This window comes from Budorcas taxicolor, chromosome 1 (genome assembly GCF_023091745.1).
Source record: "Budorcas taxicolor isolate Tak-1 chromosome 1, Takin1.1, whole genome shotgun sequence".
NCBI lineage: Eukaryota > Metazoa > Chordata > Mammalia > Artiodactyla > Bovidae > Budorcas > Budorcas taxicolor.
In genome coordinates, this window is record NC_068910.1 from 182,244,472 (window position 1) to 182,260,364 (window position 15,893).

At 41.7% G+C, this 15,893-nt stretch overlaps 1 protein-coding gene and 1 long non-coding RNA gene across 3 annotated transcripts in view; both read left to right on the forward strand.

Annotated features, from left to right (window-relative positions):
• The window catches only part of LOC128053750 (uncharacterized), a 417,990-nt gene extending 409,679 nt beyond the window's left edge, over window positions 1-8,311 (forward strand). Inside the window, exon 3 of the long non-coding RNA XR_008199966.1 lies at window positions 8,302-8,311. This is a non-coding gene — a long non-coding RNA (uncharacterized LOC128053750). The remainder of the gene's footprint in view (window positions 1-8,301) is intronic.
• A 560-nt stretch (window positions 8,312-8,871) lies between these two features.
• Window positions 8,872-15,619, forward strand: PFN2 (profilin 2). Of its 2 annotated transcripts, none has more exons than XM_052646022.1 (3): window positions 8,872-9,306; window positions 11,485-11,677; window positions 14,264-15,619. In XM_052646022.1, exons 1-3 carry the CDS (start codon window positions 9,175-9,177, stop codon window positions 14,359-14,361), a joined length of 423 nt encoding a protein of 140 aa, XP_052501982.1. In that variant the 5' UTR covers window positions 8,872-9,174; the 3' UTR covers window positions 14,362-15,619. The 2 variants fall into 2 exon arrangements, with proteins under 2 accessions (XP_052501982.1, XP_052501913.1); XM_052645953.1 differs by having other exon boundaries at window positions 9,102-9,306; window positions 13,944-15,619.
• Window positions 15,620-15,893: the final 274 nt, after the last annotated feature.

A 15,893-nucleotide genomic window follows, 5' to 3' on the forward strand; every position in this document is an offset into this window, starting at 1 on the left:
TTTGGGGAGGATTGTGCTGGAGTGCCTGCATCTCTCTCACATATCAGATAACAAGATGGCCAGTGCTTCTATAGGCCTTGCCCTCTTCCCCTGGAATTCTACAACCCACCCCTCAAACTCAAGCACAACTTCCTTGGAATGAGATGCTTCAGCTATGATTCAAGAATCTTCTTTTTGCATGTGGTAGATCAGAGAGCTCCAATACTTTGGCCACCTGATGCAAAGAACCAACTCATTGGAAAAGACCCTGATGCTGGGAAATATAGAAGGCAGGAGGAGAAGGGGACGATAGAGGATGAGGTGGTTGGATGGCATCACCAACTCAATGGACATGAGTTTGAACAAGCTCTGGGAGATGGTGAAGGGCAGGGAAGCCCGGCGTGCAGCAGTCCATGGGGCTGCAAAGAGTCAGACACAACTGAGCAACTGAACAACAAAAAAAAATCAGAGAAAATGAATCAAAACTCTTAGGGAGTTCCGTGTGACAGAACTTGTGTGAGGAGCTTGTGTGACATTTAGGAAAGGACATGAATCCCTGAAGCCTCCAGGGCACAATTTAATGTAGGACTGCAACAAAACTGGCAGAGCAATTCCCCATGATATGGCCAGTTCAGTGCAATTCCCCATGATATGGCCGGTCCAGTGCAATTCCCCATGATATGGCCGGTCCAGTCACTATTACTACAGGGATGCAGCAACTAAAGCATTTCCTCAAACGCTTAGCTCATAATGGAAAAATGACATTGGATAAACCTTAAGGACCTGAGGTGGGCTAGGAAGACGGATGTTCTGGTGAGCAAAGAGTTTAACTGCACTTAACAGAGGCTGATTATATAGCAGCTTAACCAAGTAAGGAATTCATTTGTCCAATGTAACAAGAACCTGGGGTCAGCGGTGCAAGGCTGGCGAAGCACTTGAGAAAGCAGGTCCCTTCTCCCCAGCTGCTCCACCATCCTCAGCATAGTCACAAATGGCTGCCTTACCTCAGCACTGCATCATCACCATCTGGACCAGTGGGAAGGCAGGTTAAAGGCAGAAAGCTTATACTGGCCTTTTTCTTTTTTTTTAAGTTATCAGGGAGAAAGTAGTTTTCCATTAGACAATTTTTGGCCAGTGGAGGACTGGATGCTCACCAAACTTTTGGAATTATTTTAAATTAAATTGTTACCTCCCACTCCCATCCCAAGTAAATTTATGATTCTGTTAGCAAGAAAGAACAGGAGAAACTGGTAATATCTAGCCCATGAGATTAACTGAATTGTCATACTTTGGATTTTAAATTTTGCTGTTAGACACCTTTCTACAAATGTGTTTATCATTCCCATGCCTTTGAAAGCTCACCATCAGACAAATCACAACTAAATTATCTTGCTTTCTCAACTTATTTGATTTTTCGAAAAGAAAGGATAACTTAAGATACATCTACTTGAATGACTACATTGTCAGTACTACTGCAAGCACTTCACAAAAAATGTCCAAATGACTAACATTTGAAACAGATGCTCACCATTTGCCATTAGGAATATGCAGATTAAAGCCATAATAAATTGCCATTCCATACCCAGTAAAAAGTTTAAAATTAAAAAGATATAATACCAAATATTGGTGAAGATGTAGAGTAACTGAAACTTTCATACATTGCTAGCACCAGGATAAAACCTCTTCAGAAGGTTATAGTTTCTAGTGACCTTAAACCTATGAGCAGTCCTGTTCCTAGGCATGTGCTCACCAAAACACATGCACAGAAAAGTTAATATTGATAATAGCAAAAACCTAGGAACTAACCAAATGCACATGGACAGTGTAAGAAATAAATAAATAAATGATGATATAGTCACATAATGGCATACAGCAATGAGAATGAGCAAACTACAATTCCATGCAAAAATATGGATGACTCTCACAAGCATTCGAGGGAAAGAAGCCAGAAGGAGTCACCAAAAAGGACCTACTGTGTAAGTATACTTTTATCTAAAGCTCAGAAATAGGCAAAATTATCCTGAGTTCTGAAAAGTCATAAAAGTAGTTAAAATCCTAAGAGTAGTACCTAATACGAACAAGAAGAGAATTCTTGGGCTTCTGATATTGTTTCTTGATCTAGGTGTGGGTTAACCAGTTGAGTTCACTTGGTGAAAATCATCATGGTATGCATTTATGATTGGTTCTCTTTTCTGTATGTATCTTATACTGCAGTAAAAAAGTGAAAAAATGATAATCATACACTGCTATTACAATGAAGGTTTCTAGTCTTTTGTCTAAGGCCAATTCTTCTCCCTATACTTAAAGGTTTTAAGGCATTCACCTATGGATTTGGGGATGTTATTTATGAAGTTGAGAATCATTACAGCACAAGGTGTTTCTTTTTACATTAAAAAATGAAGTATAGTTGACTTATAATGTTGTGATAGTTTTAGATATACAGCAGTGATGCTGATATATATATGTACATATATACTTCTCAAGATTTTCAATTTACAGATTATTATGAAATATTGAATATAGTTTCCTGTGCCATACAGTAGGATTTTGTCTGTTTTATATACAGTGGTGTGTATCTGTTAATCCCAAATTCCCAGTTTATCCCTTTCCCCCTTTTGGTAACCATAAATTTGTTTTCTATGTCTGTGTGTATTTCTGTTTCATAAATAAGTCCTTTCCTATCATTTTGGGGATTCTATATATGTCATATCACATGATGTTTGAGTACCTTTCAACCCTTCTCTTCTTTGATTTCTAAGTCAAGGGGGCCTTAGGAAGCATCACTATGAACAAAACTAGTGGAGATGAAGGAATTTCAGCTGAGCTGTTTCTAAATTCTAAAAGATGATGCTGTTAAAGTACTGCACTCATTATGCAAGCAAATTTGGAAAACTCAGCAGTGGCCACAGGACTGGAAAAGGTCAGTTTTCATTCCAATCCCAAAGAAGTAAAAGTGAAGTCGCTCAGTCGTGTCCGACTCTTAGCGACCCCATGGACTGCAGCCTACCAGGCTCCTCCGTCCATGGGATTTTCCAGGCAAGAGTACTGGAGTGGGGTGCCATTGCCTTCTCCTAATCCCAAAGAAAGGCAATGCCAAAAAATGTTCAAACTACTGCACAACTGCACTCATCTCACACGCTAGCAAATGCTCAAAATTCTCCAAGTGAGGCTTCAACAGTACATGAACCATGAACTTCCAGATGTTTAAGCTGGATTTAGAAAAGGCAGAGGAACCAGAAATCACATTGCCAACATCCACTGGATCATTGAAAAAGCAAGAAAGTTCCAGAAAAATATCTACTTCTGCTTTATTGACTATGCCAAAGCCTTTGACTGTGGGATCACAACAAACTGTGGAAAATTCTTCAAGAGATGGGAATACCAGACCACCTGACCTGCCTCCTGAGAAATCTGTATGGAGATAAAGAAGCAACAGAAGCAGACATGGAACAGCAGACTGGTTCCAAACTGGGAAACGAATACATCAAGGCTGTACACTGTCACCCTATTTAACTTATATGCAGAGAACATCATGAGAAACGCTGGTCTGGTGGAAGCACAAGCTGGAATCAAGATTGCTGGAAGAAATATCAATAACCGTGGATATTCAGATGACACCACCCTTATGGCAGAAATCAAAGAGGAACTGAAGAGCCTCTCGATGAAAGTGAAAGAGGAGAGTGAAAAAGCTGGCTTAAAACTCAACATTCAAAAAATGAATATCATGGCATTCAGTCCCATCACTTCATGGCAAATAGATGGGGAAACAATGGAAACAGTGGGAGAATTTATTTTCTTGGGCTCCAAAATCACTGCAGATGGTGACTGCAGCCATGAAATTAAAAGATCCTTGCTCCTTGGAAGAAAAGCTTTGACCAACCAGGATAGCATATTAAAAAGCAGAGATATTACTTTGCCAACAAAGGTCCATCTAGTTAAACTATGATTTTTCCAGAAGTCATATATGGATGTGAGAGATGGACCATAAAAAAAGCTGAACACCAAAGAACTGTAGATTTTGAACTGTGGTGTTGGAGAAGACTCTTGAGAGTCCCTTGGACAGCAAAGAGATCCAACCAGGCAATCCTAGAGGAGATCAGTCCTGAATATTCATTTGAAGGACTGATGCTGAAGCTGAAGCTCCAATACTTTGGCCACCTGATGGGAAAAACTGACTCATTAGAAAAGACCCTGATGCTGGGAAAGATTGAAGGCAGGAGGAGAAGGGGATGACAGAGAATGAGATGGCTGGATGGCATCACTGACTCGATGGACATGAGTTTGAGCAAGCTCCAGGAGTTGTTGATGGACAGGGAAGCCTGGCATGCTGCAGCCCATGGGGTCACAAAGAGTCAGACATAACTGAGTGAATTGAACTGAAGCATCTGTATAAAATATAGCATTATGAAGAGGGGTGACCAGACTTAAAGTGTTTTAAGGTCCTTGGATTATTTGGTTGGAGTATATTATTTAATTTAAAGTTTTATTCTATTAAATAAGCATGGTAAAATTTCAGTGTAACACTAAAAGAATAGAAAACGAACATATGAGTTCCACATGAATAAAAAAATTTTAATAGTATGCATATTAGACAAAAAGATAAAATGTAGCTAAGTGAATATAAAAGGAGACATTAAAATTTAAGGACAGAGGAATTGAGAGTAAGAGAGGGAGAGGAAGGAGGAGGGAGGACCAGGAGGAAGAGAAAGGAGAAGAGGGAGGCAAAAGGGAGGCAGGAGAGAGGAGGGAGATAAGAAGGATATAGTAGATAAATATCAATAAATGGAGAGCAGGGGACTTCCCTGGTGGCCCAGTGGTTAGGAATCTGACTGCCAATGCACTGGACATGGGTTGGATCCCTGATCTGGAACGATCACTCATGCCACAAAGCAATTAAGTCTGTGTGCTACAACTACTGAGCTTGCACCTTAGAGCCTGTGCACCTGAGTTTGCCTGTACTGTGCAACAAAAGACGTCACCGCAACGAGAAGCCTGCACACCACAACTAGAGAGTAACACCCCCTCCCCAACTACAGAAAGCCCACGCACAGCAGCGATGTCCCAGGACAGCCAAAATTAAATTCAAAAACAAAAAGGACAGCGTAACATAGTTTCAAATCTGACAAAATAGACTTTACCCAGGACATGACTCAGGGACTAAATAACAATATATAACTGAATCATTTTGCTGTATACCAGAAACTAACACAACATTGTAAATCAATTATGCTTCAATTAAAAAAGATTTTATGACAAAAAACAATACTGGTAATAAAGAAGGCCATTGTGCTCAGTTGTGTCTGACTCTTTTGAAACCCCTTGAACTGTATAGCCCACCCAGGCTTCTCTGTCCATGGAATTTTCCAGGCAAGAATACTGGAGTGGGTTGCCACTTCCTCCTCCAGGGGATCTTCCCAAACCAGGAATCAAACCCACATCTCTTATGTCTCCTGAACTGGCAGGTAGATACTTTACCATTAGCACTACCTGGGAAGCCCTAAAGAGGGATATTACTTGAAAATTCAGTTTATCAGAATGGCAATATAATGTTAACTTGTATTAAAAAACCTAGAGCTAGTAAAAAAAAAATTCATAGCTTCAGGGTAAAATGGACAAATCCAGAATTGTAGGTACTCCTTGTTCTTAACTGTAAAAATCATAAAACAAGTGAATAGATTTAAAAGATAACATCTGTATTGCTTGTGGCATTAATGGTGCTTTTGTTCCATTTTCTGAACTTTCTTGATTGTTGTGACAATTTCATAATTAAAACACCTTTGAAGAAAACCAAGCGTGGAAGTCAAAATCTTAATTGAGGACTTGAGGTGGGTCTAGTTTTTATTATTAGAGTTTTACTGTATTGGGGTTAGTTCTATAGCTCTTACCCCAATGTTTATCAGGTTCAGTCACTCAGTCGTGTCCAACTCTTTGCAACCCTATGGACTGCAGCACACCAGGCCTCCCTGTCCATCACCAGCTCCCAGAGTTGACCCAAACTCATGTCCATTGAGTTGGTGATGCCATCCAACCATCTCATCCTCTGTCGTCCCTTTCTCCTCCCGCCTTTAATGTTTCCCAGCGCCTTTAATGTTTCCCAGCGTCATGGTCTTTTCAAATGAGTCAGCTCTTCACATCAGCTGGCCAAAGTACTGGAGTTACAGGTTCAGGATCAGTCCTTCCAATGAATATTCAGGACAGATTTCCTTTAGGATGGACTGGTTGGATCTCCTTGCTGTCCAAGAGTCTTTGCCAACACCACAGTTATCAGGTTGGATACATCTTAATTTCAACTTGTTTCTTTGTGTTTCGGTAAAATGTCAAATGATTTTTTACATGTGGACATAAATAGCTGAGGCACTCCTGGACTGTACATTAAATATGACTTACCACAGTTATTATTACTTCTTATTCTAAATAAGAATAAAATATTTTGGAAACAATGCATAATAATGCATTCTGCATTTAAATATGCTACAACTGATTGTTATTAGCTACTTCTGGATATCTGTTTCAACAACACCGGTTTTATTTTTCTTTGGTTCTGCCCAGACATCACTATTAATCAATTACCCAAAATAAAAGCAGAGAAAGATACAAACTGATACTTTTTCTCATATTGATACTCTCTTGGACTTATATTGCAATTCTTAAAACAGTGTTCGACATCTACTTATGCCTTTTGAAACACCTTGTGGTAAGCAACAGTTAAATGAGATAGGAACAGATCACTGTATACAAACAGAAAATAAGGCACCCATGCTCTGAGGCTTGTTCTAAAGAAAAAGGGCATTAGGAGTCTTTTATTATAATACCAAAAAGAGACAGTAAACAGACTCTTCGAATGCATCATCTCAAAATCTAAACTGTAAAACCTGTATTACACAAGTTTATTTTTCATAGTTTTCTACTTTATTTTTTATTTTTATTCTCCAGGGGTCAGGAAGATCCCCTGGAAGAGGAATTCTGTGTGCAATACTGGGATAGAAATGACACCGTTTGAAAAATAAAACAGTAATTTTAGGTTTGTATTTTGAAAAATATTAAAAAATAATAAGAATTTTAAATTCTTTTGTTTTACCCAATGTGTTTTGGAATCTTTTGAGATTTGAATATGCAGAATATTCAGTTGACTTAACTCTTTTGCTGTTTAGACAATAAAAGAACAAGAATTACTTGCATTGCTTTGCTATATGAAGAAAATAGTATAAAAATTAAATCTTAAAAACTTCAAATAAAACTTCATTGTAGATTAATAAGTCAATTCCAACTTCAAACTATCATTTTATTTTTTTGTTACCTTTGTTTACTGTTTAAGTTTACTGAATTACAACCTGTATAAAGAGCACAAATAAGTGTACAGCTTAATGAATTCTTACATTGGCACTGTGCTACCAGCACAGTGTATCATTAAATTTGAGGCTGATAAACTGGTAAAAATGAAGGGTTAAAACCATCAACGACCACCATACACACAAAAAAAGTAGTAAACAAGAATGAGTAAGTGTAACTAAATCAGGTGGGCGGCACATTTGCAAAAATAAAACAAGTTTTTTATAGCACATAGGTTCTATGTATCATCAGAACCTGAGAGAATACATTTATCTCAATCTGATAGGAGCCTGACTTGGGAGTTCCTTACTGTGATTTCCCCTCCTTGCCGGTAAGAGTTGTACATTTCAAAGCAAACATCAGAAAAAATACAAAACGTCAGAAGCAATTAGATTACGTAGCAACGTTTTTATCTTCTTTCCTGAGCAACATCTGTGGAATCCTCCTGGTCACTAATTGTGACCTTACATGATAACTTTAAAATTGAAAATCAACTTTTTCAGAAACGCTTTGAGACGCTCTCTTCCCTTCACTGACAGATCGTTTAGTTCATTTAAAATCGAAATTGTGGGACGTCTCCTAATCCTTTGCAAGTCAAAACGCCCAGCGGTTACTAAAGACCACGCAATATTCACAGGGACTCTACCCATGTTTTACCACCTAAATACAAGCCATTCTCCGATCTGGGTCCCGAAATTAGTTTAGCTTTTGAGAGCAGAAATACTAACATGTTCATACAACGAACCCGTTCTTAGATTTTTAAATTCTTTATATATTCAGATTTCTTCGACCCACCAGTAATATTCCCAGTTACCAACCAATAGTTTTACATTGCTCGCTATTTGTTTCCTTCGGAATTTACGAGCAATTTAGCCGGTTTAAGACAGGGGAAGAGAGGATCTTCCTATCAAGGAACCCACACAATGAGAGGCCTTTGGTACCCAAATGAAGCAACAATGAAAGACCAGCAAAGCCCAGAAATGTTCCTGAAAGCCAAGAATGCCACTCTGATTTCAGATTGCTGGAGCGCGCCCGCCTGGTAGCCTTTGTGGCGGAGAGGTCCAGAGGAGAGGGTCCCACTGAGGATGCCTAAGATGACAGTGGCCGACTCTGCTACCCGCCCGCCCGGACCACAAAGAGGAGTTAACGCTCCGCATCCCGTCACCAGGGCAACTCTGCAATCCGACACCGAGGCGCAAGATTCCTCATCCCGAGCCGCCGGCCGCAGGACCGAGGCGTTTCACCGCCCGGACGCGGGGACTCCGAGGCTCCCCAGACGCCGCCGTCCCAGGGGTACTGAGTGCGACTAGAGAGACGCCCTCTCCGTAGGCCCGGGGTCCGAGGCTCAGCCACCCTCAGCAACCCGCCTCACTCAGACCTCGCCGGCCGCACGTGGCGCCGTGATTGCCCCGGGCAGTATCCCTCCGCGGCCGCGCCCCCGCTCAGTCTCCCCCTCCCTTCTCGGGACCCTCAGAGTCAGGGCGCCGCGGAAGGATCGCACGCACGCGCGCGCGCACGCCTCGCCGGAACGGCGGCGAGCTAAGGGAGCCACGGTGAGCAGTAGTCTCCAGCGCCGTCGCCGGCACTGCCGCTCCGCAGCCTGCCGCCGCTAGTTAATCAGCCCCGCGGTCGCGGGCGGGAGGGCGGCCGGGCCGGGCGCGCTCCGCGGCTTGTCCCTCACCGCCGTCCCCGCGTCCTCCCTCCGCAGCTCCTCGGGGAGGGGGGCGGTCGGTGCTTGCGCAGAGCCGCCTCCTCTCCGCCCCCGCCCCGCCTCCCCCCGCGCCGCCGCCGCCCGCGACCGCCGCCGTCGCCGCCGCTGCGCCTGCTGCTCCTTGCCGTCCCCGCTGCAGTGCGAAGGGCTCGAAGATGGCCGGTTGGCAGAGCTACGTGGATAACCTGATGTGCGATGGCTGCTGCCAGGAGGCCGCCATTGTCGGCTACTGCGACGCCAAATACGTCTGGGCAGCCACGGCCGGGGGCGTCTTCCAGAGCATTACGGTGAGGACCGGCGGGGACCCGGGTTCCCGGCCCCGGACCCATGCGGGGCCGGCCGTGGGGGCGCCGCAGCGCGGGGCCGGACTCGGGCAGGGCCCGCCGGCAGGTGTGAGGAGCGGCGGGCGCCGAGGATGCGGCTACCGGGCGGGCGGAGAGGCCGAGGCCCGGGGACGCCCCCTCGCCGGGGCTGCGCTGAGTGGCGGGGGCGGCGGCCGGGCTCGCCGGCGTTCCCACAGCTTGTCCGGGTGAGGCTGGGGGAGGGGGCACGCACCGGTTCGTGGGTGGGGGGCCTTTTCCCTTTTCTCGCCCCCGCCCCGGGGTCCCCTGGAAGCCCCGAGGTTTGCTTTGTACATTCCCGGGTGGAAGCGGGGACCGGAGGAGCCGGGCTGGGGCCCGGGGACCGGAGGAGCCGGGCTGGGGCCCGGGGACCGGAGGAGCCGGGCTGGGGCGCGGGTCCTCGGGTGGTCGAGCCGCCCCTAGCTCCTCCGGTGACGGCGCGCCGCCCGCGCCGCGAGCTGTGGGAGGCGGCGGCTGCCCGGCCCCCAGGATCCTCGCGGCCACTTGGCGTAGATTTGCCGGTGTCCAGGCCTCTTGGGCTTGCGAGAAATGAACGCAGACAACGTAGGTGGATTCGTGAATCTCTGGCTCCATAGGATTTTTTTTTTTTTTAATTCTCCAAGATGGCGATCTGCCATTGATTTCTTTCCTATGGAGATTCATCGATATACCGTTATCCCCAATTACGCAACAGAGTTCTAAAAAAAGGGGGTGCTTGGGGCTTTCAATAATCTGCGAAGACCGAGGGGATGTTCAGTTCTCCAAGTCCCTCCCTCTTTAGTGATCTTCGTAAGGGAACTAATGCAGATTAATGCTTCCCGGTGCCTGATTTTCTTGTGACTTGGTGGTTTGACTCGGTTGCCACATGTTTGGGGAATAACTGTCAAAAAGCCCTCCAGTGCTGCTTTATTGTTTTGCCTCTTTCTGCACAAGGGTCTAAAATGGTGACATTATATCAAATACAGGACCATTCTCTTAATTTCCTAAGCTTCACGCCCCCTTCCTATCAAATGCCAAAATTCAGGCCCCTTACTATGGGTGCTACTAATTATTCTTGTACTGCTTAACATGGTTTAAGGTCTAACTGTATAGAACTCCTGATCCAGGTACTTTCCGGCTCTCTGTTGCCGCAGTGGACTACAATGCTTACAGAGAATTGCCGTCTGGCGATCAACTTTTTTCCTGCAGTCCTCTTGTCTTTGTGTGTGAGTTCCCGCTGTCTGGCTGGGAAGATTGCGGGAGTGTGCTTGGAAATGGCTGGGGCCTGCTATGACTCTGCAGTTCTGATGGGGGCGACGCCTTCCTTCTTATTCATGGAATGTTAGAATGCACGTTTTCTCCTTTCCGGTTCTGGTCGCTACCTCAGTTTCTTTCCCACTCTCCCTCCATTTTCTCTATTCTTTTATGGTTGCTTGTTGCAGTGCTACAGACAGAATCCTCTTTGCATTTGCCCAGAAAGAAAACTGATTACTTAGGAGGGAGGGGAAGGAAAGTTGGAGAGGGAGTAGCAGCGAAAATAAAAGAGGAGGGAAATATGAATTTGGGGATGCGCTGAGATTCAGGGCTTGAAGTTCATACTAGGGGGGTATGTCAAGCTATTTGAAGCAGAGTAGATGTAAACAGATCTGCCAAGCATGGACTTTGTTCCAGGAGACTTTCAAACAACTTTAAGTTTGATATGACAAGACTGTTACGTGATTGAGATAGATAAGATTTTGTTGAAAGTTTCTGGGTGAATCTTTACCATTACATAAGCACTTCGGGTACCACCTGACTTGAAACAAGTTTATAAATAACTCTTAAGTTTGTAGTTTATCTAGTGTCATCTACTAACTGGAGATTCTTTGCATAGACTGGGCTTAGTTAACAGACCACTCTCTTAACTGTGAAATCTAATTAACTGATATAAAATGTCATCCCGTAAGATTAAGTAATTTTTTATTAAGTAATTTTTTAGAAACGGCTGAAACTTGGTTTTACATTAATGAAATGTGGATGTCTTGTAGTGGTAGTACAAACTTGACACTTTTCCTGTTACACCAGGACAAGAAATTAACTAAAACTTTTTGTTTTGTTTTCTCTCTCTCTCTTTTTTTTTTTTTTTGTGGTTGGGGGCGGGGGCAGCCAGTAGAAATAGATATGATTGTAGGAAAAGACCGGGAAGGTTTCTTTACCAATGGTTTGACTCTTGGTGCAAAGAAGTGCTCAGTGATCAGAGATAGCCTATACGTGGATGGTGACTGCACAATGGACATCCGGACAAAGAGTCAAGGTGGGGAGCCAACATACAACGTTGCCGTCGGCAGAGCTGGTAGAGGTGAGTACAGTACCCTTTTGGTTAATAGTTGCAAGTCACATTACAACTTATTAAGCAGTTTCTTTAACATTTTGAATAAAGTGTTAGTCCATAATGGCTATTAAGGTGGTTTTTGTGAACTGCCGAGCACTGAAGGAGGCACTGCTTTAGATTCATTTGCTCTACAGCAGCTGCATATACAGCCTCACCTCTGAGATCCTGACTTTATGCTGAAAATAGAATATTAATATCAGCTCTCCAGTTCCAACTTTAGTAAACTGAAAATCTAAATTTGTCTCTTCTGTATGTATAACTGAACCACTTTACACTTGAAATTAACATTGTTAATCAACTATACTTTAATATAAAATAAAAAGTTAAAAAATAAAATCACTTTGTTCCTCAACTGCTAATTATTCAGATTGTTAAATCATTCAAATTGGTTATTTTAGTCCCCCTGGGTTTTTGACTTTTGAATGTCTTCCTTTTGTTTCTTGCTCACATTTTAGTCATTCACTATTCAGCATAAAAAATGAAAAATTTCTATTGGCTTCCATTTCTATCAGAAACATTGCTGGAGAAGGGAGAAATAATTAGAATGAGGGCTTTGGAGTAAGTTTTGCACTTATGAAATATTTTGAAAGACTATATGTGCCTGATTTATTTGAAAAATAGGAAATTATATTTCATTTATATACTGATCCAGAACTTCTTGTGTTTCCTATCATCAACATTGCAGAAATTCTTACTGTACTAAATAAGTCTCACTGCGTTTTTGAAAGAAACTTTAAAAATTGAGATTTATTGTGACATCTAATTGGTTTAAAAATACATTTAAATGTGTTAACCTGTGAAAATGTTTTGTAAATAAAGAAGGCTGGTGTAGCCTAATAGAGCAGATTTGGCCCATGTAATGTTAAGACCAAATCTACCATGTGAAGAAACTTGAAGCTACTGTGAGCTGCAGTGGGCCTGCCAACTCCCAGGACTGTCGTAAAGGTTCCTCCTGTTCTGCTGTGCATTGCTACGTATGAGTATTTCTCTGTAGGAAAATTAGATGGCTGTGAAATAGGAGATAAATCTCAAAAAAATAGCTGAGCTCAGAGAAATATACTAAAAAGAAGCATCAACCATGTGACATAAAACCAGAATGTTTTTGTGCCACACTGCACTACTGACATCTAGTGGCAATAAATATAAAATCTGATATACACATACACATATTTTGAGGATAGACCTTTGAACTATATCATGGAAAAACCTGTTGTTGGAAATAATAAATTTATTTTAGGGTTTTATACTCAATTAAAAACAAAGCTAACAGTGAGGATATCAGTAAGCACAGACCTTCAGAACTTTTCATTTGGGCTCTTCTGAATGGCACTGAAAATGCTATTTAAAATTCAGTCTTGGTTTTTCTCTGGAAGTAATACACATTTAGCCTCACTGGTAAGACTTAACAGTTTGTACTTAAGCAGTTAAATTTGGGAAGAATTTTATAAGTAAGTTTTAAAAAATTTATTTTGGGGGGACCAGTCTAATGTGTATTTGTCATGCTAATTAGAAGTTTTTTGTTCTCTGTATAAGATAGATGTCCATAAAAGGAATGCCATTTGCAGCAATATGAATGGACCTAGAGATTATACTAAGTAATAAAAGTCAGACAGAAATATAAATCACCTATATGTGGAATCTTAAAAAAAATTATACAAAGGCATTTATTTATAAAACACAAACATTCACACACTTAGAAAACAAACTAACGGTTACCAAAGGGGAAAAGTTGGGGAAGAGGGATAAATTATGAGTTTGAGAGTAACAAATACACACTACTATATATAAAGTAAACACGGATCTACACAGGGAACTCTACTCAATAACCTAAATGGGAAAAAAATCTGAAAAAGAATAAACACATATATGTGTGTAACCAATCACTTTTCTATGAAGCTAACACAACATTTGTAAATCAACTATACTCCAGTGTTTAAAAAAAAAAGAAAGATAAACAATCACACTCTTTCCCCCAGCTAGTGTAAAGATACTGTTATAGAGCACTGCAGCTGCACCGATTGGACTTCCAAGATGCAGTTAATAGTCAAAATGTTTTCAGCATATTACTAGTTTGAAAGTTCTCCTTTTTGGAGACCTGGCTGACTTCAGTGCTTCGTTGTTCATGAAAAACTGACTTAATGTTAACTTATTAATCGGGGTTCTGTCTGCTAAAACTTATGTGACTCTCTTGATTAACACTTCTTTTGAAACACTTTTCTTCTTTCTCTTTCAGTCTTGGTCTTTGTAATGGGAAAAGAAGGGGTCCATGGAGGCGGATTGAATAAGAAGGCATACTCAATGGCAAAATACTTGAGAGACTCTGGGTTCTAGCTGCTAGGCAGACTGTTAAGTATTAGGGGAAAATTGCTCTTAAACTTTCCTAGCTGTAAGCTTGAGTCTTAATTCTGGAAATTTTATTAGCAATGCAGGGTGATGGGGTATGAACCTGTGTCTCCTTTGTATCCCTCTGTTGGTGGGGAAAGGTGTCTTTCTTTCTGCCCCCCCCCTTAAATAATTCTGTTCACTTTTGTTTTGTTTCCTTGTGTACTCCAGCATTGGTTATAGTCATGGGGAAGGAAGGTGTCCACGGAGGCACACTTAACAAGAAAGCATATGAACTCGCTTTATACCTGAGGAGGTCTGATGTGTAAGCAGCCTCTCCCCATCTTCCTAGCAACTGTCTTCATCATCACCCCAATTATGGTCACAGAGCTACCTGATTATAGATGGTAGCTAATTTTTCTTTGCCTATTTTCTAATGTCACAATTCCTGTTTGCCCAGTGGATCATTTGTATGTTAACCACTGTATGTAACCAACCTTATCTGGCAACATAATTGCAGCACAATAATGATTTGCATGATACCTTGAAATTTGGGGGGAGGGGGCATGCCAACTTGGGCATCACTTTGTCTTAGCAATTAATGGGATATTGATTACTAAAATAAGTTAATATTAAGCAAGGTGCCGGTTGTACAATCTCTAATTTGATCAATGTCTTTCAGCACTTTGAGCATTTACTTAGCTCATCTAGTCTTCCTTTCATAGCGCATGGTTGGGCGGAAAAAGTGCATGCATCTTTCCTTCACTCTTTTCCCACCCCCTCCCTTTGCACATAGGTATTTGGTTTGCTTCCATCTTCTTTTATGCAGTGCCTGGTTTATTTAACCAATTAATATCACTTTTGTTGATGAGCTATTGAGACCTGCAGTAGTTTGCTTTTAGTATTGTTGTTGCACTTGAGTAGAGACAAACCTTTTATCACAGTGTCCACAGGACATACAAGTGCAACTGCAAAACAAGAGCAAAATGCACTTCCTCCCGTGACCTTATAGTAACCACACTGATTGAATCCCAAGGGACATTCCATCATTGCAATAGCTCAGATTTTTGTTCCTGTCTTTTTCTTTGCACACCAGCTCTACTCTTTAGTAAAATTGTAAAAGGCTGCCATTATGGACATTAGGTATCCCAACATAACCATCTGGAGTGTGTCCAGTTTGTTCTTCATAGGACCAACTTTTATTTGCAGCTTGAGTTTTTATATAAAGTTGCATTATTGTGGACTTGGCTGTCTTGTGATGAATTTTTTTCATATGTATTCTGTGCCATACTATTGTTAAAATGAACTGTTGCTATTGTGAGATGGATTTTAACTGACCTATTAAAGGTTTCTTTCGAATGGCACTACTTTAGGGACATTCTAGTATTTGCTTCTATTGTTTGGGCCTTGTGGATAATGTACAGATTTAAAAACAAATCTTGTTGCTGATTTGTCCATTTCTTTCCCTGCACTTTGTTACATCTGGGATACAGTCTAACTCATCTGATTTAATATGCATTTAAAAAAATGCCATAACTATTAAACACCTTGTTTACAGACAGATGAAATAAATTTATTCCAACCAAATACTCTAGACTCCTGTTATTTATATAAATTGTTAGCTTACTGTTACAGTTGATCTTTGACACAATGGGAATATACTCTGCTACAAGCATAAAATTTTTCAAAAACTTCAGCTGGTGGCCTACTCCATTTCCTCTAGTATTATAAAGAAAATGAGTGCCTAGGAATTTATTTTTAATAAGCTTTGTTTGCCCTGTTAAAAATGGCTTGTCATTTTGGGTGCATCTTCAGGCTTATGAGGCAAAAATTGATTTATCCACTAGAAATTAAATACTTT